At 45.8% G+C, this 21,522-nt stretch overlaps 2 protein-coding genes across 3 annotated transcripts in view; one reads left to right on the top strand and one right to left on the bottom strand.

The window, feature by feature from the left end:
- LOC106590999 (oxysterol-binding protein-related protein 10) overlaps positions 1–10,740 on the top strand; it is a 133,377-nt gene extending 122,637 nt beyond the window's left edge. Inside the window, 2 exon segments of the mRNA XM_045712704.1 lie at positions 4,167–4,320; positions 4,618–10,740. Of these exon segments, the coding sequence (XP_045568660.1) occupies positions 4,167–4,320; positions 4,618–4,662 (199 nt within the window). The 3' untranslated portion in view covers positions 4,663–10,740.
- Positions 10,741–11,368: 628 nt separating this feature from the next.
- The window catches only part of LOC123727364 (dolichyl-diphosphooligosaccharide--protein glycosyltransferase subunit STT3B), an 86,725-nt gene continuing 76,571 nt past the window's right edge, over positions 11,369–21,522 (bottom strand). For both annotated transcript variants that reach the window (XM_045696427.1, XM_045696429.1), the window contains 5 exons: positions 21,095–21,266; positions 20,219–20,392; positions 16,290–16,403; positions 14,009–14,215; positions 11,369–11,571 (listed from right to left, as the gene is read on the bottom strand). In XM_045696427.1, coding sequence (XP_045552383.1) covers positions 11,488–11,571; positions 14,009–14,215; positions 16,290–16,403; positions 20,219–20,392; positions 21,095–21,266 — 751 coding nt within the window. In that variant the 3' untranslated portion in view covers positions 11,369–11,487. The remainder of the gene's footprint in view (positions 11,572–14,008; positions 14,216–16,289; positions 16,404–20,218; positions 20,393–21,094; positions 21,267–21,522) is intronic.

Genomic DNA, 21,522 nt, shown 5'->3' with positions numbered 1-21,522 from the left:
CCCATGGACAAACAGGGACACTATGAATCACGGTGAGGGAGGGAGGGAGGGAGGGAGGGAGGGGGGAGGGAGGGAGGGAGGGAGGGAAGGAGGGAGATACGACCAATAGAGAAACCAGCCAGGACTCTGTTTTATAATTATACCCAGACCCCACATCAAAACCACCCACCACAATGTCTCTCTTTGGGGGGTCGAGGGTTTTTAATTTTACCTTTATTTAACTAGGCAGGTCAGTTAAAACCTCTTCAGCGTCTGATCCCGTTAGCGGGATCAAAATCCAGCGAAAAATCATATCGCCAATTAGCATTAAAAAAATATCATAATTAAAAAAAAATAATAATAATATATATATTTTTTTTTTATAGATACACCTCTCCTGAATCGACCCACGTCGTCCGATTTCAAAAAGGTTTTACAGGAAAAGCAAATCATTAGATTATATTAGATGAGTCCATCGTAAAAAGCAGCTTCATAGCCATTTTCCGACCAACCACTTGCATCACATATAATCGAAAAACAGCTAAATGCAGCACTAACCTTTTACAAACTTCATCAGATGGCACCCCTAGGACATCATGTTATACAATGCATGCATTCTTTTGTTCAATAAAGGTCATATTTATATATAAAAACAGCATTTTACATCTCTGTCTGACGTTGACTTCATTATTTCCCCTCAAAAGCGTCCCGGTAAACAATGCTGCATTTGCCTAAATTACTATACTATAACGATTTTTTAAATGTATATTGTCAATCTAACATTTATAGATGAATATCTCTTGAGAACACCCGTCATACCAGATTTTAAATTAACTTTACTGGGTAATCACACTTTGCGATAAAAGGAGATGCGATACTCAGAAAATTAGCTAATATACAGAGCTCGGCGCCATCTTGGAAAGAATCTCATGTCACGTCTTATCTTCTATAATATTGTCAATAATCGCCTACCTTTAGTTGTCTTCATCAGAAAGCATCCCAGGTCCACAACAGATGTATTTTCGGGTCAAAAAGTCCATACTTCACGTTCCATTAGCCTGATGTTGGTAGCGCGTCCTATGGCTCTCTCGAAGCGCAGCTCTGAAGTTCAGAATGAAAGCAATGCTCGCGCATGTAGGTTCGTTCAAACATGTCAAACGTTGTATAAAATAAATCTTCAGGGCCTCTAACACCAAGAGAGCCAATAAGATTCGAGGGGGATGATGTCATGGCCTTTAAAACCGTATCCAAAGGTGGGGGCAGACATGGCCGCCGGCGTCATAATGGTGATGGCCCATCCCCTGTGACCAATTTCAAACTCGTGTCATTCACTGAGTTTTGACTCTATAAGGCTCAAACCACTGTGAAAGGACTGGCGACATCTAGTGGAAGCAATAGGAAGTGCTCACTGAACCATGGTTAACGGTGTGATTAATAAGGAAAGATGAGAAGTCAAGTCCACAATTCAGAATTCCACTTCCTGTTTCAATCGGTCTCGGGGTTTTGACTGCCATTTGAGTTCTGTTATACTCACAGACACCATTCAAACAGTTTTAGAAACTTTAGAGTGTTTTCTATCCATATATAATAAGTATATGCATGCCCTATCTTCTGAGTTTGATTAGTAGGCCGTTGAAAATGGGAACAATTTTTTTTCAAAATGCGCTGTGGCGCCCCCTATCCTACGGTATCCTCAAGAGGTTTTAAGAACAAATTCTTATTTACGATGACGGCCTAGGAACAGTGGGTTAACTGCCTTGTTCAGGGGCAGAACAACAGATTTGTACCTTGTCAGCTCGGGGATTTGAACTTGCAACCTTTCAGTTACTAGTCCAACGCTCTAACCACTAGGCTTCAATCATTCAGGACCTCTCTGTCTATCAGTCCTGTCCTCACAATACAACCTTTTTGTCTGTCTGTCCTGTCCTCACAATACAACCTTTCTGTCTGTCTGTCCTGTCCTCACAATACAACCTTTCTGTCTGTCTGTCCTGTCCTCACAATACAACCTTTCTGTCTGTCTGTCCTGTCCTCACAATACAACCTTTCTGTCTGTCTGTCCTGTCCTCACAATACAACCTTTCTGTCTGTCTGTCCTGTCCTCACAATACAACCTCTCTGTCTGTCTGTCCTGTCCTCACAATACAACCTCTCTGTCTGTCTGTCCTGTCCTCACAATACAACCTCTCTGTCTGTCTGTCCTGTCCTCACAATACAACCTCTCTGTCTGTCTGTCCTGTCCTCACAATACAACCTCTCTGTCTGTCTGTCCTGTCCTCACAATACAACCTCTCTGTCTGTCTGTCCTGTCCTCACAATACAACCTCTCTGTCTGTCTGTCCTGTCCTCACAATACAACCTCTCTGTCTGTCTGTCCTGTCCTCACAATACAACCTGTCTGTCTGTCTGTCTGTCTGTCTGTCTGTCTGTCTGTCTGTCTGTCTGTCTGTCTGTCTGTCTGTCTGTCTGTCAGTCCTGACCTCACAATACAACCTCTCTGTCTATCAGTCCTGTCCTCACAATACAACCTCTCTGTCTGTCTGTCTGTCTGTCTGTCTGTCTGTCTGTCTGTCTGTCTGTCTGTCTGTCTGTCTGTCTGTCTGTCTGTCTGTCTGTCTGTCTGTCTGTCTGTCTGTCTGTCTGTCTGTCTGTCTGTCTGTCTGTCTGTCTGTCTGTCTGTCTGTCCTGACCTCACAATACAACCTCTCTGTCTGTCAGTCCTGACCTCACAATACAAAGAGAGCATTAAAGGGTGTGTGTGTGTGTGTGTGTGTGTGTGTGTGTGTGTGTGTGTGTGTGTGTGTGTGTGTGTGTGTGTGTGTGTGTGTGTGTGTGTGTGTGTGTGTGTGTGTGTGTGTGTGTGTGAGAGAGAGAGAGAGAGAGAGATCTGACTGTTCCTAATGCTCCAGACAGAGGAGATGACACACTTCTCTGAGAACGTTCCTGTAACTTACCACAATGTCCTCACTCAACTCTCTCACACACACACACACACACACACACACACACACACACACACACACACACACACACACACACACACACACACACACACACACACACACACACACACACACACACACACACACACACACACATCCTCAGCTTTAATACACTGCTAGTCTCACACACCATGCCACAGCCTTAATTTGATCTGATACTTGGTTAGTACAGTCTGGCCTGTAAGTGGAGGAAGGGTTAACTGGAGATGGTACAGTCTGACCTGTAAGTGGAGGAAGGGTTAACTGGGAGATGGTACAGTCTGGCCTGTAAGTGGAGGAAGGGTTAACTGGAGATGGTACAGTCTGGCCTGTAAGTGGAGGAAGGGTTAACTGGGAGATGGTACAGTCTGTCCTGTAAGTGGAGGAAGGGTTAACTGGGAGATGGTACAGTCTGGCCTGTAAGTGGAGGAAGGGTTAACTGGGGATGGTACAGTCTGGCCTGTAAGTGGAGGAAGGGTTAACTGGAGATGGTACAGTCTGGCCTGTAAGTGGAGGAAGGGTTAACTGGAGATGGTACAGTCTGGCCTGTAAGTGGAGGAAGGGTTAACTGGAGATGGTACAGTCTGGCCTGTAAGTGGAGGAAGGGTTAACTGGGAATGGTACAGTCTGGCCTGTAAGTGGAGGAAGGGTTAACTGGGAGATGGTACAGTCTGGCCTGTAAGTGGAGGAAGGGTTAACTGGAGATGGTACAGTCTGGCCTGTAAGTGGAGGAAGGGTTAACTGGGAATGGTACAGTCTGGCCTGTAAGTGGAGGAAGGGTTAACTGGGAATGGTACAGTCTGGCCTGTAAGTGGAGGAAGGGTTAACTGGGAATGGTACAGTCTGGCCTGTAAGTGGAGGAAGGGTTAACTGGAGATGGTACAGTCTGGCCTGTAAGTGGAGGAAGGGTTAACTGGAGATGGTACAGTCTGGCCTGTAAGTGGAGGAAGGGTTAACTGGGAATGGTACAGTCTGGCCTGTAAGTAGAGGAAGGGCTAACTGTCCCTCTACAGGCGTCTGTGGCAGCATGTTACCTCAGCTCTGAGATCAGTAATAATGGTAGTGTCCCTCTACAGGCGTCTGTGGCAGCATGTTACCTCAGCTCTGAGATCAGTAATAATGGTAAAGTGTCCCTCTACAGGCGTCTGTGGCAGCATGTTACCTCAGCTCTGAGATCAGTAATAATGGTAAAGTGTCCCTCTACAGGCGTCTGTGGCAGCATGTTACCTCAGCTCTCAGGTCAGGAAACATTGACTCTGCTACAGAGCACAAACACTGTCTGGAGGAGAGGCAGAGAGCAGAGGGCCGACAGAGAGCTGCCTCCAACACACACTGGAAACCCAAGTACTTCATCAAGGAGGTGAGGAACTAGGACATAAACTGTTAACTTTACCTCAAACTTTGAGTCAGCTTCCCTGGTCTTGTCTTTAATGTATGTTCACAGTCAAAATGATTTTAAAAAGCCAGTACTAAACATGTTTCCCTTTGCTCTCTCTCTCTCTCTCGCTCTCTCTCTCTCTCTCGTTCTCTCACACTTTCTCTCTCTCTCTCTCGGTCTCTGTCTCTCTCTCTGTCTGTCTGTCTGTCTGTCTGTCTGTCTGTCTGTCTGTCTGTCTGTCTGTCTGTCTGTCTGTCTGTCTCTGTCTCTCTCTCTCAGGGCGAGGGCTGGGTGTATCACAACCCCTTGTGGAAGACCCACTGACGAGGGGAGGGGCCTCGGGGGGACGGGCAACATACCAGCTACCAATCACAGCACAGCGAGCAGCCCGCTGGTGGTCATTGCAACACACGGGGACCAGCTAGCCAGGCCGCTAGAGAATAGACCAAATACACAAGGGGCTGTGTTCAAAATGGAACCCTATTCTCTATATAGTGGACAACTGCAGAAGGAGTGCACTATATAGGGAATAGGGTGCTATTTCAGATTTGCCTAAGGACTGTCTTGGATGAGGAGCTTGTATCTCAGTCATTCAATAAGAATGAGAGGTGCCAAAGACTATCAGAGGGACGGGAACTACAGTCAGACAGCAAGCTCACTGAGTTTCCTGTCAGAAGCTGACCTGCTCCAAACGATCCAGGAAACTGGGCGGCCATTTAGGAGACGGACCAGGTCGAACCAGGAAGAGGTTGGGAGGGACAGAAGATGAGCGTGATCGTTGGTGGTCAAAGAGAGCTGAACAATTCTGTAGCTTTTTGATATACAGTAGAATCCAAATAGCAGAAGAATAGATAATATTCACATGCTTCTTCCTTCTTCCTTCACTTTTCATTTGTTTGCACAGGTACTGTAGCCTACTGTAGCTGTCTCCACTGTTATTACCCAATAGGCCACAGGAGGGGCTGTCCTTCCACTGTATGATGTATGTAAGATCCAAGGATCTATGATTTGTTCATAATAACACACAACACCATACACACTGATTAGTGAAGAGTCTTCCTTCAGCCCTTCTGTTGTATGCCGTCCAGTATATACGTAGCGGTATGTGTTTGTCACACTTGACTTGGACACTGTTCATAACACAATAACCCAGTATAGAGAACAGCGTTTTCTTCAGCCGTTCCAGCAGCCCACAATGGAGAATGTAATCAGAGGTGAACACTGCTATAATGTCAAAGTCAAAGCCATTTCTCCAGCCCACACCAGCACTCTCAGTATTCACACACTAACGTTGTAGTGATTGGAACCAGGAAGTAGCCCGGGGCTCCAGTCTGTTTGTCCTTTATATGGATGAACCTTGAAGAGATCTTTATTCGGTCTAACCTTGAAGAGATCTTTATATGGCTGAACCTTGAAGAGATCTTTATATGGCTGAACCTTGAAGAGATCTTTATTTGGCCGAACCTTGAAGAGATCTTTATTCGGTCTAACCTTGAAAAGATCTTTATATGGCTGAGCCTTGAAGAGATCTTTATTCGGTCTAACCTTGAAGAGATCTTTATATGGCCGAACCTTGAAGAGATCTTTATAGGGTCTAATTTATGGCCTAACCTTGAAGAGATCTTTATAGGGCCTAATTTATGGTTTAACCTTGAAGTGATCTTTATATGGCTGAACCTTGAAGAGATCTTTATTCGGTCTAACCTTGAAGAGATCTTTATATGGCTGAACCTTGAAGAGATCTTTATATGGCTGAACCTTGAAGAGATCTTTAAATGGCTGAACCTTGAAGAGATCTTTATTTGGCTGAACCTTGAAGAGATCTTTATTCGGTCTAACCTTGAAGAGATCTTTATATGGCCGAACATTGAAGAGATCTTTATAGGGTCTAATTTATGGCCTAACCTTGAAGAGATCTTTATAGGGCCTAATTTATGGTTTAACCTTGAAGTGATCTTTATATGGCTGAACCTTGAAGAGATCTTTACTTTATGGTCTAACCTTGAAGTGATCTTTATATGGCTGAACCTTGAAGAGATCTTTATATGGCTGAACCTTGAAGAGATCTTTATTCAGTCTAACCTTGAAAAGATCCTTACAGGGCCTAATTTATGGCCTTTGAAGAGATCTTTATATGGCAGAACCTTGAAGGGATCTTTATATGGCTGAACCTTGAAGAGATCTTTATATGGCTGAACCTTGAAGAGATCTCTATAGGGTCTAATTTATGGCCTAACCTTGAAGAGATCTTTATAGGGCCTAATTTATGGCCTAACCTTGAAGAAATCTTTCTAGGGTCTAATTTATGGTCTAACCTTGAAGAGATCTTTATATGGCTGAACCTTGAAGAGATCTTTATAGGGTCTAATTTATGGTCTAACCTTGAAGAGATCTTTATTGGGTCTAATTTATGGTCTAACCTTGAAGAGATCTTTATATGGCTGAACCTTGAAGAGATCTTTATATGGCTGAACCTTGAAGAGATCTTTATAGTGTCTAATTTATGGTCTAACCTTGAAGAGATCTTTATAGGGTGTAATTTATGGCCTGACCTTGAAGAGATAGTGAAGGTCAGAGAGAAAGGTAGACTACCTCCACTATACGGCCTTCACCACAGTAGTACAGTGTACTGAATGTGGCTTGGCTGCCTCCCAAATATTCCCCACACAGTACCCTTACTTTGGACCAGGCCCTGGTCAAAAGTAGTGCATTACATAGGGACTAGGGTGCCATTTGGGAGGTACTGTACAAAAACAACCATATCCAGGAGGTATAAATCCAACTGTATTCCGGAGGAATAAATCCAACCGTATCCTGGAGGTACGAATCCAACCATATCCAGGAGTAGATATATTGATCCTTGATTTATTTAATCCACATCTGATATTTCTTCTCCTGTTTTCAAGATTCTGTGATCCCAGGATTAGATTCAATCCGGGCCGCGGAAGGACAGCGCTATAACGTGATGTAAATTTAAAGGCAATGTTTCCTGCGTTAGCGGATACTGCGTTCACGGTAAACGCTGCGTATGTCAACTCCATATGAAGTTATCTTTCCATTTCAATCGGGCTATATTGTGGATCTTCAGCGGCTCGTATTAAATCAATCTAGCCCCATAGTCTGTCATGTCGCCAACCATCTCTTTCTCTGTAGTGATGAGCCTGGGGGTGGACGAGGTCAGATCTTACATAACAAACAGGAGAGGAGAGCTGCTCCAATACTGGTCCTTTCCCTGACATGTTTTGTCTTAATTACAACATGTATTGTAGCAGCGATGCTAACGACATGTCTTCACCTAACAACACCAGGAGAGACTCATCCATCACGACGGCTGGTCCCTCTACTAACAATCTGTCTCCTATGTGTCAGTAGAAATTACAACGTTCATTGGTTAGGTAACTCAAGTCTGAATATAATTCCTAAATTCTCCTTCAACAGAATCTTCATGCAGTTTTTGTTGTGATCATATAATGGAGATGACTGTGAATGAAATGAAGGAGGCATTTTGTCCTGCCTCATTTAAACTGACTGAGAAGCACTGTCATACACTTTGTAGACAATAGATGCTAACTGGGATCCTTGGGATGAACCTACCCATTTAAGCAGCATCATAGGATGCACAATTTATCATACAGGGATGATTTCTGTCTCTTGAAAACTTGCTGACAAATAAAACATTTTGGGACTATGTCAACAATGGACTAATGAAACAAATACCAAAAGATGGGTTTTGGGTGGCGATTTTTCTTTAATCGTTTTACATTTGAACTTCAATGAGGTGACGTCAGAGTTGGACGTCCCAAGGATCCCACTTAGCATGTACTCTTTGTAGACAGGAGCATGGCAGTAAGAGCTATAGAGGTCATTTTATCAGTAATATGGGTATGTTGAGAATCTATGAACCTTTTCACACTATCGTGCCAAGCAGAACCAACCTGCTGAATTCACTTTCCTTTCACATGGTTCTTTCCAGCAACTATAGTAGATGTGGAACCAGTCCAGTCCAGTTTGGCTGAGTGGTGTGAACAGCTCTTAACTCCTCTGTGGAACCAGTCCAGTCCAGTTTGGCTGAGTGGTGTGAACAGCTCTTAACTCCTCTGTGGAACCAGTTCAGTTTGGCTGAGTGGTGTGAACAGCTCTTAACTCCTCTGTCCTCTCAGTATGAGATCAGTCACTTTTTGAGTATGAATGTGAAGTGTAACACTGCGTACGTGATCAGTCACTGAGCTTTGACCAAAACACTTTGGGTGTGTCCCAAATGGCTCCCTATTCCCCACAGGGCTCTGGTCTAAAGTAGTGCACTATGTAGGGAATAGGGTGCCAGGCCTGGTCTAAAGTAGTGCACTATGTAGGGAATAGGATGCCAGCCCTGGTCTAAAGTAGTGCACTATGTAGGGAATAGGATGCCATTTGGGATGTAGAATCACCTGTGTAGAACCTATGCAACACTTGACTTAGAAAGTAGTCTAAGACATGGGACAGCCAGGGGCAGGGCTTACCATGTCTACCATGTATTTGATGAATAAATATCTCATCACCATCTGTTGTTGTTCTGTTGTTGGCAGGCTGTCTGTGGTGTGGGATGGGGATTTAGCCTGGAAACCACCGTGAATACTATCTCTCTCGTTCACTATTGTCTCAGTTAAGTGAAACAATAGTGAACCAGAGAATGATATTACATTTGGATTTGGGACTACTGACGACTGGGTTTGAGGAGAGATGTTGAGAGGTCGGTAGAAAACACAAATGAAAGTAGCTCTTCTCAGGTCTCAAGAATATAACTGATTCTAGTACTGAATCTCATGCAGACATGTTGTAAAATATCTCTACAGTTAACTGACACTAACTGGCGGTGAGTGCTGCCATCTAGTGGATCTTAACAGACACACACAAGTACATTTGGAATCTTCCGTGACAAGACAAAAAGCTGTGTTGGGATCGAGAGGAAGAGTTTTGACAAAACAACACACAGAGCCAATTTAATGCATCCTCTTTAATTCAAAAAAAGGTATCTTTCATTCTCACACCCCACCAGCATCCATGTCATTACAATTGATGGAATAAACTGTTTATATTAAGAAAAAAAGTCTACCGTTTCTGCATTTCATTCCTAATAGGACGCTACTTTTTCTCCATTAGCCTCCATCGTTCATGTAATAAATACCCTAGAGAGAGGCTGCATCCAAAATAGCACCCTATTCCCTATTTAGTACCCTACTTTTGACCAGGGCCCATAAAATTCTGGTCAAAAGGTAGTGCACTACATAGGGAATAGAGCGCTCTTTGTGACAGAGTCTTGACACGTTGATATGGGTTTCTCATGGTAAGCTGTTAAGGCCAATACAGTCATCTCTTTTTTACACAGACTGAGCGTAAGGTTCTACCTGAACGGAAACACAAGCAGGGTGAAAACCAGAACCACTATATACTGTAGATGACTGGTCAAAACTGACCAGTCATCATGACAAATAAAGACCAAGGGATTGCAGGGGGATTACACTTTGAGGGACTGGATTAGATTAGACGTGAGTGTAGTTAAACCATAGAGGTAAATTCCTGAAAAGAACCACTTATGTACCAGAGAATGCATTCTACTTGTTACCTTTAAAAACAGAAGGGTGGCTATAGGACAAGGAGAAGTACCGTTGTGGCTAAAGTGCATCAGGACAAAATGGACAATCTTAGCATTTTAGGCTGTTTCAGTGCAGCTTGTTCAAACACCTAGAAGAACAGATGTTTCAGCCGTACTAAGAGCATCTAAGCCCAGACAATCTCATAAGGAAATTAAAAATAACAAACTACATCTAACGTATCATCAAGTCCTTGTTGTATTTCTATTCTCCAAGAACTACAAGATGTATTGTTACCCTCATAGCCTGGTTCCTCTCCAGGTTTCTTCCTAGGTTCTGGCCTTTCTAGGGAGTTTTTCCTAGCCACCGTGCTTCTACACCTGCATTGCTTGCTGTTTGGGGGTTTTAGGCTGGGTTTCTGTACAGCACTTTGTGACATCAGCTGATGTAAGAAGGGCTTTATGAATACATTTGATTGATTGTTACAGGAAATTTAGTGGGATTAAAAAAACGAAGTGTTTATTTGACATGGCCATAGTGTGATAGATCGACACCAGGTCGAACATGAGACCAAATCAATTGAGACAGATGGGTGGTAGCTACCAAACAATAACTGATCATGCACCAGGAACTAAACCGTCTGACTCCACATTACATCAAAACTCCTCTCAAAACTCCTCTTTCATGTGTTTTTATAAAGGTAACTAGTTTAGTTCACACCCTGAAATAGTACAGAATGTCTTTGGTGCCACTGACTGATTCCAAGTCAGTTTAGATTTGAATGATTTTGATATTAGTGTAGTTGTTTTGTTAGTTAGTTTTTCCCCCATAATTGTTTTTTGTGTGACTCAAATGGCACCCTATTCCCTATGGGTCCTGTTCAAAAGTAGTGCCCTATATAGGCAATAACGTGCCAATTTGAATCACACAGACTTTTTTTTCTCCATTTGGAATGTATCCTCTGCCTGTCATGCCCTGGAGTGGTGTAACTTTACAATGTCTCCTCTCCTCTCCTCTCCTCTCCTCTCCTCTCCTCTCCTCTCCTCTCCTCTCCTCTCCTCTCTCCTCCTCTCTCCTCCTCTCCTCCCCTCTCTCCTCCCCTCCTCCCCTCTCTCCTCCCCTCTCGCCTCCCCTCTCGCCTCCCCTCCTCTCCTCCCCTCCTCTCCTCTCCTCCTCTCCTCACAACAATATTCAAGTACAAAAAAATAAAATAAAAACAATTCTAAGGTCGTCGAAAGGTCAATAGGTCAAAGTTCAGTTCTTCAGGTTAAAAGCGAACCGACAGAGGGAGGTCATCGGAAGTAGACGACACCCCCAACAGAGGTCAACAGAAGGGTTATCATAGAACCTCCAGTAACCACGATGATCATCATAGACCTGGTCGTCCAGGTAACAGGTCTCTCCAGACCGTTGGTTGGTTGGTTGGTGTTCGTTATTCTTCTGCTTGATTGGTGGATTACTTGCTTGTTTGCGTTTTGAATGATTTGTACACCTCTCTCTCTCTCTCTCTCTCTCTCTCTCTCTCTCTCTCTCTCTCTCTCTCTCTCTCTCGTGGCGCCTTTGAGGTCGTTTTTTATGGTTAAACTGATTTTTTGTTGTTCAGTTTCTTGCCTTTCTTGAGGGCAAGTTTGTTCTTCACATGACCACGCTTCCTCTTCGCTGTCTGAAGAAATGAAATCATAATAACATTTAGATGACACAGTAGATCAGTCCAGAAAACCTATAGCCCTCTAACCATAGACATTTAGCACTCTGATAGGTTAACCCTAGACATTTAGCACTCTGATAGGTTAACCCTAGACATTTAGCACTCTGATAGGTTAACCCTAGACATTTAGCACTCTGATAGGTTAACCCTAGACATTTAGCACTCTGATAGGTTAACCCTAGACATTTAGCACTCTGATAGGTTAACCCTAGACATTTAGCACTCTGATAAGTTAACCCTAGACATTTAGCACTCTGATAGGTTAACCCTAGACATTTAGCACTCTGATAGGTTAACCCTAGACATTTAGCACTCTGATAGGTTAACCCTAGACATTTAGCACTCTGATAAGTTAACCCTAGACATTTAGCACTCTGATAAGTTAACCCTAGACGTTTAGCACTCTGATAAGTTAACCCTAGACATTTAGCACTCTGATAAGTTAACCCTAGGCATCTAGCGCTCTGATAAGTTAACCCTAGACATTTAGCACTCTGATAAGTTAACCCTAGGCATCTAGCACTCTGATAAGTTAACCCTAGGCATCTAGCGCTCTGATAAGTTAACCCTAGGCATCTAGCGCTCTGATAAGTTAACCCTAGGCATCTAGCACTCTGATTGGTTAGATGGAATTTTAGCCTAATTTATTATTAATGTCACATTCTTTTAGATGGATAAACATGATCTAGGGTGCAAGGATGAAGAGGTTAGGATAGGTGATTCAGGACAGGGCCAAGGATGAAGGGATGGGTAATAGATTCAGGACAGGGACAAGGATGAAGGGAGGGGTAATAGATTCAGGACAGGGCCAAGGATGAAGGGATGGGTAATAGATTCAGGACAGGGACAAGGATGAAGGGAGGGGTAATAGATTCAGGACAGGGACAAGGATGAAGGGAGGGGTAATAGATTCTGGACAGGGACAAGGATGAAGGGAGGGGTAATAGATTCAGGACAGGGACAAGGATGAAGGGAGGGGTAATAGATTCAGGACAGGGACAAGGATGAAGGGATGGGTAATAGATTCAGGACAGGGACAAGGATGAAGGGAGGGGTAATAGATTCAGGACAGGGACAAGGATGAAGGGAGGGGTAATAGATTCTGGACAGGGACAAGGATGAAGGGAGGGGTAATAGATTCAGGACAGGGACAAGGATGAAGGGAGGGGTAATAGATTCAGGACAGGGACAAGGATGAAAGGAGGGGTAATAGATTCTGGACAGGGACAAGGATGAAGGGAGGGGTAATAGATTCAGGACAGGGACAAGGATGAAGGGAGGGGTAATAGATTCAGGACAGGGACAAGGATGAAGGGAGGGGTAATAGATTCAGGACAGGGCCAAGGATGAAGGGAGGGGTAATAGATTCAGGACAGGGACAAGGATGAAGGGAGGGGTAATAGATTCTGGACAGGGACAAGGATGAAGGGAGGGGTAATAGATTCAGAACAGGGACAAGGATGAAGGGAGGGGTAATAGATTCAGGACAGGGACAAGGATGAAGGGAGGGGTAATAGATTCAGGACAGGGACAAGGATGAAGGGAGGGGTAATAGATTCAGGACAGGGACAAGGATGAAGGGAGGGGTAATAGATTCAGGACAGGGACAAGGATGAAGGGAGGGGGTAATAGATTCAGGACAGGGACAAGGATGAAGGGAGGGATAATAGATTCAGGACAGGGACAAGGATGAAGGGAGGGGTAATAGATTCAGGACAGGGACAAGGATGAAGGGAGGGGTAATAGATTCAGGACAGGGACAAGGATGAAGGGATGGGTAATAGATTCAGAACAGGGACAAGGATGAAGGGAGGGGTAATAGATTCAGGACAGGGACAAGGATGAAGGGAGGGGTAATAGATTCAGGACAGGGACAAGGATGAAGGGAGGGGTAATAGATTCAGGACAGGGACAAGGATGAAGGGAGGGGTAATAGATTCAGGACAGGGACAAGGATGAAGGGAGGGGTAATAGATTCAGGACAGGGACAAGGATGAAGGGAGGGGTAATAGATTCAGGACAGGGACAAGGATGAAGGGAGGGGTAATAGATTCAGGACAGGGACAAGGATGAAGGGAGGGGTAATAGATTCAGGACAGGGACAAGGATGAAGGGAGGGGTAATAGATTCAGGACAGGGACAAGGATGAAGGGAGGGGTAATAGATTCAGGACAGGGACAAGGATGAAGGGAGGGGTAATAGATTCAGGACAGGGACAAGGATGAAGGGAGGGGTAATAGATTCTGGACAGGGACAAGGATGAAGGGAGGGGTAATAGATTCAGGACAGGGACAAGGATGAAGGGAGGGGGTAATAGATTCAGGACAGGGACAGCAGAATCATTCACCAGCGCTCTCCAATTGAGAAGAGAGAAGTCTGGATGTTCCTGTACCTTTTTAGAAGTGTACTTCTGTCTGCTGCTGCTGCTGCGGGGGCTGTGCTCCAGGGGGTCCCTGTTCTCCTCCTTCTTGACCTTATAGATCCGGACCAGCCAGTGTTCTGAGGTGAACGCCTCTTCCAGGTGTTTCAGCTCGATGTCCTTGTTACCGATCTCAGCGTTACGCGTCCGGTCGAAACCCGGCGGCGTCCGGAAGTCCAACTGGGGAGAGGAGAGACGGACAGGTGGAGTCAGTGTTTGACAGTAAACTAGAGGACAAGTGTCAGGGCTTGACATCACTGTGAAGTAAACTAGAGGAGCTGTGTCAGGGCTTGACATCCCTGTGAAGTAAACTAGAGGAGCTGTGTCAGGGCTTGACATCCCTGTGAAGTAAACTAGAGGAGCTGTGTCAGGGCTTGACATCCCTGTGAAGTAAACTAGAGGAGCTGTGTCAGGGCTTGTCATCCCTGTGAAGTAAACTAGAGGACAAGTGTCAGGGCTTGACATCCCTGTGAAGTAAACTAGAGGACAAGTGTCAGGGCTTGACATCCCTGTGAAGTAAACTAGAGGAGCTGTGTCAGGGCTTGACATCCCTGTGAAGTAAACTAGAGGAGCTGTGTCAGGGCTTGACATCCCTGTGAAGTAAACTAGAGGAGCTGTGTCAGGGCTTGACATCCCTGTGAAGTAAACTAGAGGAGCTGTGTCAGGGCTTGACATCCCTGTGAAGTGAACTAGAGGAGCTGTGTCAGGGCTTGACATCCCTGTGAAGTAAACTAGAGGACAAGTGTCAGGGCTTGACATCCCTGTGAAGTAAACTAGAGGACAAGTGTCAGGGCTTGACATCCCTGTGAAGTAAACTAGAAGAGCTGTGTCAGGGCTTGTCATCCCTGTGAAGTAAACTAGAGGAGCTGTGTCAGGGCTTGACATCTCTGTGAAGTAAACTAGAGGAGCTGTGTCAGGGCTTGACATCCCTGTGAAGTAAACTAGAGGACAAGTGTCAGGGCTTGACATCCCTGTGAAGTAAACTAGAGGAGCTGTGTCAGGGCTTGACATCCCTGTGAAGTAAACTAGAGGAGCTGTGTCAGGGCTTGACATCCCTGTGAAGTAAACTAGAGGAGCTGTGTCAGGGCTTGACATCCCTGTGAAGTAAACTAGAGGAGCTGTGTCAGGGCTTGACATCCCTGTGAAGTGAACTAGAGGAGCTGTGTCAGGGCTTGACATCCCTGTGAAGTAAACTAGAGGACAAGTGTCAGGGCTTGACATCCCTGTGAAGTAAACTAGAGGACAAGTGTCAGGGCTTGACATCCCTGTGAAGTAAACTAGAAGAGCTGTGTCAGGGCTTGTCATCCCTGTGAAGTAAACTAGAGGAGCTGTGTCAGGGCTTGACATCTCTGTGAAGTAAACTAGAGGAGCTGTGTCAGGGCTTGACATCCCTGTGAAGTAAACTAGAGGACAAGTGTCAGGGCTTGACATCCCTGTGAAGTAAACTAGAGGAGCTGTGTCAGGGCTTGACATCCCTGTGAAGTAAACTAGAGGAGCTGTGTCAGGGCTTGACATCACTGTGAAGTAAACTAGAGGAGCTTTGTCAGGGCTTGACATCCCTGTGAAGTAAACTAGAGGAGAGGTGTCAGGGCTTGACATCCCTGTGAAGTAAACTAGAGGACAAGTGTCAGGGCTTGACATCCCTGTGAAGTAAACTAGAGGAGCTGTGTCAGGGCTTGACATCCCTGTGAAGTAAACTAGAGGAGCTTTGTCAGGGCTTGACATCCCTGTGAAGTAAACTAGAGGAGCTTTGTCAGGGCTTGACATCCCTGTGAAGTAAACTAGAGGACAAGTGTCAGGGCTTGACATCCCTGTGAAGTAAACTAGAGGAGCTGTGTCAGGGCTTGACATCCCTGTGAAGTAAACTAGAGGAGCATTGTCAGGGCTTGACATCCCTGTGAAGTAAACTAGAGGAGCTGTGTCAGGGCTTGACATCCCTGTGAAGTAAACTAGAGGAGCTGTGTCAGGGCTTGACATCCCTGTGAAGTAAACTAGAGGAGCTTTGTAAGGGCTTGACATCCCTGTGAGGTAAACTAGAGGAGCTGTGTCAGGGCTTGACATCCCTGTGAAGTAAACTAGAGGAGCTGTGTCAGGGCTTGACATCCCTGTGAAGTAAACTAGAGGAGCTGTGTCAGGGCTTGACATCCCTGTGAAGTGACAGTACATGGATGCATTAGTTCACAGTCCAAGTTACAGGCAGAGGTCTCCAGTTAGGGGCGGTCTGTAAGTGCACACAGAGTTGAACATCTCTAACCTGCATCTCTCCGAAGCGGTAGTATGACATCTTATACATCAGACAGTTGAGCAGGATGGGAGACCCCGCTTTGTCCACCCTAAACTCTCCCTGGGGGGTGAAGTAGTCACTCTCCTGAGGAGGGAACAGACAGACAGTTTAGTCCTCTCATCCTGATGAGGGAACAGACAGACAGTTTAGTACTCTCATCCTGAGGAGGGAACAGACAGACAGTTTAGTCCTCTCATCCTGAGGAGGGAACAGACAGACAGACAGTTTAGTCCTCTTATCCTGAGGAGGGAACAGACAGACAGTTTAGTCCTCTCATCATGAGGAGGGGACAGACAGACAGACAGTTTAGTACTCTCATCCTGAGGAGGGGAGTGACAGACAGTTTAGTCCTCTCATCCTGAGGAGGGAACAGACAGACAGTTTAGTCCTCTCATCCTGAGGAGGGAACAGACAGACAGTTTAGTCCTCTCATCCTGAGGAGGGAACAGACAGACAGACAGTTTAGTCCTCTCATCCTGAGGAGGGAACAGACAGACAGTTTAGTCCTCTCATCCTGAGGAGGGAGCAGACAGACAGACAGTTTAGTCCTCTCATCCTGAGGAGGGAACAGACAGACAGACAGTTTAGTCCTCTCATCCTGAGGAGGGAACAGACAGACAGACAGTTTAGTCCTCTCATCCTGAGGAGGGAACAGACAGACAGTTTAGTCCTCTCATCCTGAGGAGGGAACAGACAGACAGACAGTTTAGTCCTCTCATCCTGAGGAGGGAACAGACAGACAGACAGTTTAGTCCTCTCATCCTGAGGAGGGAACAGACAGACAGTTTAGTCCTCTCATCCTGAGGAGGGGAGAGACAGACAGACAGTTTAGTACTCTCATCCTGAGGAGGGGAGAGACAGACAGACAGTTTAGTCCTCTCATCCTGAGGAGGGAACAACAGACAGACAGTTTAGTCCTCTCATCCTGAGGAGGGAACAGACAGACAGTTTAGTCCTCTCATCCTGAGGAGGGAACAACAGACAGACAGTTTAGTCCTCTCATCCTGAGGAGGGAACAGACAGACAGTTTAGTCCTCTCATCCGGAGGAGGGAACAGACAGACAGTTTAGTCCTCTCATCCTGAGGAGGGAACAGACAGACAGTTTAGTCCTCTCATCCTGAGGAGGGAACAGACAGTTTAGTCCTCTCATCCTGAGGAGGGAACAGACAGACAGTTTAGTCCCCTCATCCTGAGGAGGGAACAGACAGACAGTTTAGTCCTCTCATCCTGAGGAGGGAACAGACAGACAGTTTAGTCCTCTCATCCTGAGGAGGGGAGAGACAGACAGACAGTTTAGTCCTCTCATCCTGAGGAGGGAACAGACAGACAGTTTAGTCCTCTCATCCTGAGGAGGGGAGAGACAGACAGTTTAGTCCTCTCATCCGGAGGAGGGAACAGACAGACAGACAGTTTAGTCCTCTCATCCTGAGGAGGGAACAGACAGACAGTTTAGTCCTCTCATCCTGAGTACAGAAACGCTTTAGACTCATGCTGTTTTTAACCAATGTATTTGTTGGTATTTAACATAGTCTTTATGCACTACATCAGGACAAAGCTATTGACAAGAAGACAACCATATCATTTGAATCATATTCTTTGACTTCACATCATATGTAAGTGGACAACTTTCCAAGTATTTGGTATAACCTCACCTCACCCTCCCCACCGATCCTTCTAGAGCTCAGTTTCCTCACCCTGCCCTGTGATCCTTCTATAGCTCAGTTTATCTCACCCTGCCCTGTGATCCTTCTAGAGCTCAGTTTACCTCACCCTGCCCTGCGATCCTTCTAGAGCTCAGTTTACCTCACCCTGCCCTGCAGTCCTTCTCGAGCTCAGTTTACCTCACCTCACCCTGCCCTGCAATCCTTCTAGAGCTCAGTTTACCTCACCCTGCCCTGTGATCCTTCTAGAGATCAGTTTACCTCACCCTGTGATCCTTCTAGAGCTCAGTTTACCTCACCCTGTGATCCTCTTAAAACTCAGTTTACCTCACCCTGTGATCCTTCAATAGGTCAGTTTACCTCACCCTGTGATCCTTCTCGAGCTCAGTTTACCTCACCTCACCCTGCCCTGCAATCCTTCTAGAGCTCAGTTTACCTCACCCTGCCCTGTGATCCTTCTAGAGATCAGTTTACCTCACCCTGTGATCCTTCTAGAGCTCAGTTTACCTCACCCTGTGATCCTCTTAAAACTCAGTTTACCTCACCCTGTGATCCTTCAATAGGTCAGTTTACCTCACCCTGTGATCCTTCTAGAGCTCAGTTTACCTCACCCTGCGATCCTTCAATAGGTCAGTTTACCTCACCCTGTGATCCTTCAATAGGTCAGTTTACCTCACTTCACCCTGCGATCCTTATATAGCTCAGTTGACCTCATCCAGCGATCCTTATAGAGCTCAGTTCACCTCACCCTGCGATCCTTCCATAGCTCAGTTTACCTCACCCTGCGATCCTTATCGAGCTCAGTTTACCTCACCTCACCCTGCGATCCTTCCATAGCTCAGTTTACCTCACCCTGTGATCCTTCCATAGCTCAGTTGACCTCACCTCACCCTGCGATCCTTCCATAGCTCAGTTTACCTCACCTCACACTGCGATCCTTCCATAGCTCAGTTTACCTCACCTCACACTGCGATCCTTCCATAGCTCAGTTTACCTCACCCTGTGATCCTTCCATAGCTCAGTTGACCTCACCTCACCCTGCGATCCTTCCATAGCTCAGTTTACCTCACCTCACCCTGCGATCCTTCCATAGCTCAGTTTACCTCACTTCACCCTGCGATCCTTATATAGCTCACAGTGTATCTCACCCTGTGATCTTTCAATAGGTCAGTTTACCTCACCCTGCCCTGCAATCCTTCTATAGCTCAGTTTACCTCACCTCACCCTGCGATCCTTCCATAGCTCAGTTTACCTCACCTCACCCTGCGATCCTTCCATAGCTCAGTTTACCTCACCTCACCCTGCAATCCTTCCATAGCTCAGTGTACCTCACCCTGCAATCCTTCCATAGCTCAGTTTACCTCACCTCACCCTGCGATCCTTCCATAGCTCAGTTTACCTCACCCTGCAATCCTTCCATAGCTCAGTTTACCTCACCCTGCAATCCTTCCATAGCTCAGTTTACCTCACCCTGCAATCCTTCCATAGCTCAGTTTACCTCACCTCACCCTGCAATTCTTCCATAGCTCAGTTTACCTCACCTCACCCTGCAATTCTTCTATAGCTCAGTTTACCTCACCCTGCAATCCTTCCATAGCTCAGTTTACCTCACCCTGCAATCCTTCCATAGCTCAGTTTACCTCACCCTGCAATCCTTCCATAGCTCAGTTTACCTCACCCTGCAATCCTTCCATAGCTCAGTTTACCTCACCCTGCAATCCTTCCATAGCTCAGTTTACCTCACCCTGCAATCCTTCCATAGCTCAGTTTACCTCACCCTGCAATCCTTCCATAGCTCAGTTTACCTCACCCTGCGATCCTTCCATAGCTCAGTTTACCTCACCCTGCAATCCTTCCATAGCTCTGTTTACCTCACCCTGCAATCCTTCCATAGCTCAGTTTACCTCACCCTGCAATCCTTCCATAGCTCAGTTTACCTCACCTCACACTGCGATCCTTCCATAGCTCAGTTTACCTCACCTCACCCTGCGATCCTTCTATAGCTCACAGTGGGTGTTACAGCTCACCAATACTTGTGTTTTTTTAAAACATGATGGGTTAAAGGCTGCCGTCTCTCACCCTGATCTCTTTGGGATGCTCTCCCTCTGTAGCTAACAGTGGAAGCATCACCCCACCACTACACTAAAGTTCTCCTCACCCTGATCTCTTTGGGATGCTCTCCCTCTGTAGCTAACAGTGGAAGCATCACCCCACCATTACACTAAAGTCCTCCTCACCCTGATCTCTTTGGGATGCTCTCCCTCTGCGATCCGCACCATCCACAGGAACTTGTTGATGTCGTCACCAGAGTAGCCAATCACGCCTCCAAAAATAATAAGCACGTAGTCCACATCCAAAGCCCTCATGATCTCATACGCTGCACTCTCATTGGACGACATGGCCTTGCCCACCTGAACACACAGAGAGAGAGAGACAGAGAGAAAGAGAGAGAGGAGGGGGAGGGAGAGAGAGAGAGAGAGAGAGGAGGGGGAGGGAGAGAGAGAGAGAGAGAGGAGGGGGAGGGAGAGAGAGACAGAGAGGAGGGGGAGAGAGAGAGCGAGAGTGACAGAGAGAGAGAGGAAGAGAAAGAGAAAGGATGAATAGCACATGTCCACATGGTGGCGCCAGAGACACATTCTTCTTTTGCTTGCCTCCTTCAAACTATGTTGAGATTTAAGACCGACATGAAATTGATTACATTTTAGATGAATTAATACATTTACTGTTTTGATTGATTGATCGATTGTGAGACTAATACGAAATGCATTTTAAAATAAAGTTTGATTCATTCATTGACTGTGTGATCAAGATCCAATAATTGATGGGAGATGGATCCAAGCAGCTGCAGGGGAGATCTCTCTCTCTGTGATTTCACAGGGAACAACTCAAAGAATAAATGTTTCCATGTCCCCTTTTATATAGTGAGAGGTGATAAATACTGATCATATTGTTTAAACAACAGTTCCAGAACACACTGTCCTTGTGTCTGGGAGCAGACATACCAGGAGTCTATGGAAGACACAACATCCCAGTCCACCACAGAACATATCCCCTTGAGAAGTGACAACAGCTCCCTCCATACTCCACCATCACAATAGGGTAGGAGTCTTTACCAGTGCTATATGACTGTTGTTCCAGGTGTTGTTGTCCACCAGCGTGGTCCGGTTGGCCATCCCTGCTATCTGGTAACCATAGTCCCACCACGACATCACTCTGGCCTGCTCCTCTGTGTTCTGCCTTAGCCAATAGTAGGCCTCGCGGAAATCATCTAGAATATTCCTCGACCTGGGTAGAGAAGAGCGGAGAGAAACACAGAGAGAGAACTCATTTAAGGAATGGGTCATTGTTTACAAGTTCCTAGCGATCCCATAAAGCTTCTTATCTTCTGTGGTTTGGTGAGAGAGAGAGAGAGAGAGAGAGACAGCAAGACAGAGAGAGAAACAGCGAGAGAGAAACAGCGAGAGAGAGAGAGAGCGAGAGAGAGAGACACAGCAAGAGAGAGAGACACAGTAAGAGAGACAGAAACAGCAAGAGAGAGAGA

This window comes from Salmo salar, chromosome ssa02, assembly GCF_905237065.1.
Source record: "Salmo salar chromosome ssa02, Ssal_v3.1, whole genome shotgun sequence".
NCBI classification, from domain to species: domain Eukaryota; kingdom Metazoa; phylum Chordata; class Actinopteri; order Salmoniformes; family Salmonidae; genus Salmo; species Salmo salar.
The sequence above is the reverse complement of the archived record's forward strand: the minus strand, read 5'-3'. Positions and strand labels throughout refer to the sequence as shown.